Below are 1,504 nucleotides of genomic sequence, written 5' to 3'. Positions count from 1 at the left end.
TGAGTAGATGTTTGTGTACTGAGAAAAAACAGTGAGACAAGAAGGCTGACGTGGAAAGAAAAAAAAGGAGAAACGAGAGAGACGGGGGGAGGGGGGGTAGAGAAAGGCGAAAAAGTAGAAAGAAAGAGATGAGGGAAGGAGAAAAAGTATGATCGGAAGAGATGGAGAGAGGGGGCGAGTAAATGGCTAGATTTTCTTTTCGAAATATTAGCGCCTGTGAAAATAAGCTTAGAAGGAAAAGTTTATGTGAAGTCCGACAGAGAGAGAGAGAGAGAGAGACAAGGGATGGGAGGGGGATGGGAGGGATGGGAGGGATAGGAGATGGTGAAAATCTCTTTGTTTATGTTCACTCATATTTTGTATATTCCTACTCTGGATACTCTTTGTTTTTACAGGACACAGTTTCGGTGAGCCAGAAGTCATAAATGAAAGGCTAGAAGGCGGTATCTGGTAAGTTAACATTTATTGTATGACTGATGTATGTGTGCATATGCATGTTGGTGTGTGTGTGTGTGTGCGTGTGTGTGTGTGTGTGTGTGTGTGTGTGTGTGTGTGTGTGTGTGTGTGTGTGTGTGTGTGTATGTGTGTGTGTGTTTGGTGGGAGGGGGTGTAAGAGACAAACAGGTCGACAAACGGAGAGAGAATGTGTTTTTATGCTGAACAGACACAGTTGCACTCGAAAAAAAGGATAGTCGTGAAAAAAGAGCACGGACGACGAGAAGGAAAAATAAAATAGGAGCAGAAAAAGAAGTGTGAGGAGGAGGATGAGGAGGAAGAGGAAAAGGAAACTCATGTGAAGGGGGAGGGGAGCGGCGAATAGAATTTTTTTTAAAAAAAGAACTAGTCCGTGAACACTTCTACGAACATTTAGCTAATGAGTTAGGGTGCAAAATGTCAGCCTATGCGCATTTTACGAGGGCGGTTTTAGTGTTCAATTATAAGCTACATTATCTGTGCGCTCTAGCATCACTTTGAGCCCTCACTCCCAGTTGGCCTGTTCGCGCGGCCGTCATTAACCCCTTTATTGCCAGGTCGGAAGTAGTCAGGCCTTTCCGTGGGATTTTAGAACCTTCACGGCAATTGAGAGGTTAATGCACAGCTGGTTCTCACAGCCGCTCGCCCCGTTCAAAAGGAAAACAAAGACATCGAGTTGGCGGTTTTAAAAGCTTATGAAATCGATTGTTCCTCTTAAACTCGCAACAGCCGGTTGTGATAATAACTTGAACCCTCGGAGTAGTATTAATTGACGAGAAATTCAAGACGAAAAAAAATTGAAGAAAAGCGTGCCTCCACTGCTCGCGTGTAGCTTAAACTCAATAGCTAAAGAAAACTGGGCGCGTTTAAAACTCATGGAAATTGAGAAAAGAGGCTAATAATGTGTACAGAAAAGATTCGAGAAGAAATACCGTAAGCACCTTTTTCCTTTCCAGCTATGCTAAAAGTCGCAAGCTGAAATATACCTAGCTTGCTGTGTTTCGTTAAGTTAGTGTGTGTGTGTGGGGGG

At 43.6% G+C, this 1,504-nt stretch overlaps 1 protein-coding gene across 1 annotated transcript in view; it reads left to right on the top strand.

Annotated features, from left to right (window-relative positions):
- Positions 1–1,504, top strand: part of LOC101862469 (epithelial splicing regulatory protein 1) — a gene marked incomplete in the record, with an annotated part of 104,434 nt that overhangs the window by 88,542 nt on the left and 14,388 nt on the right. The window contains 1 exon segment of the mRNA XM_013085988.2: positions 396–450. Coding sequence (XP_012941442.1) covers positions 396–450 — 55 coding nt within the window.

This window comes from Aplysia californica, unplaced genomic scaffold (genome assembly GCF_000002075.1).
Source record: "Aplysia californica isolate F4 #8 unplaced genomic scaffold, AplCal3.0 scaffold00017, whole genome shotgun sequence".
In the NCBI taxonomy this organism is placed as follows: domain Eukaryota; kingdom Metazoa; phylum Mollusca; class Gastropoda; order Aplysiida; family Aplysiidae; genus Aplysia; species Aplysia californica.
Note: the sequence above shows the minus strand (reverse complement) of the source record. Positions and strands in the feature narration are given on the sequence as shown.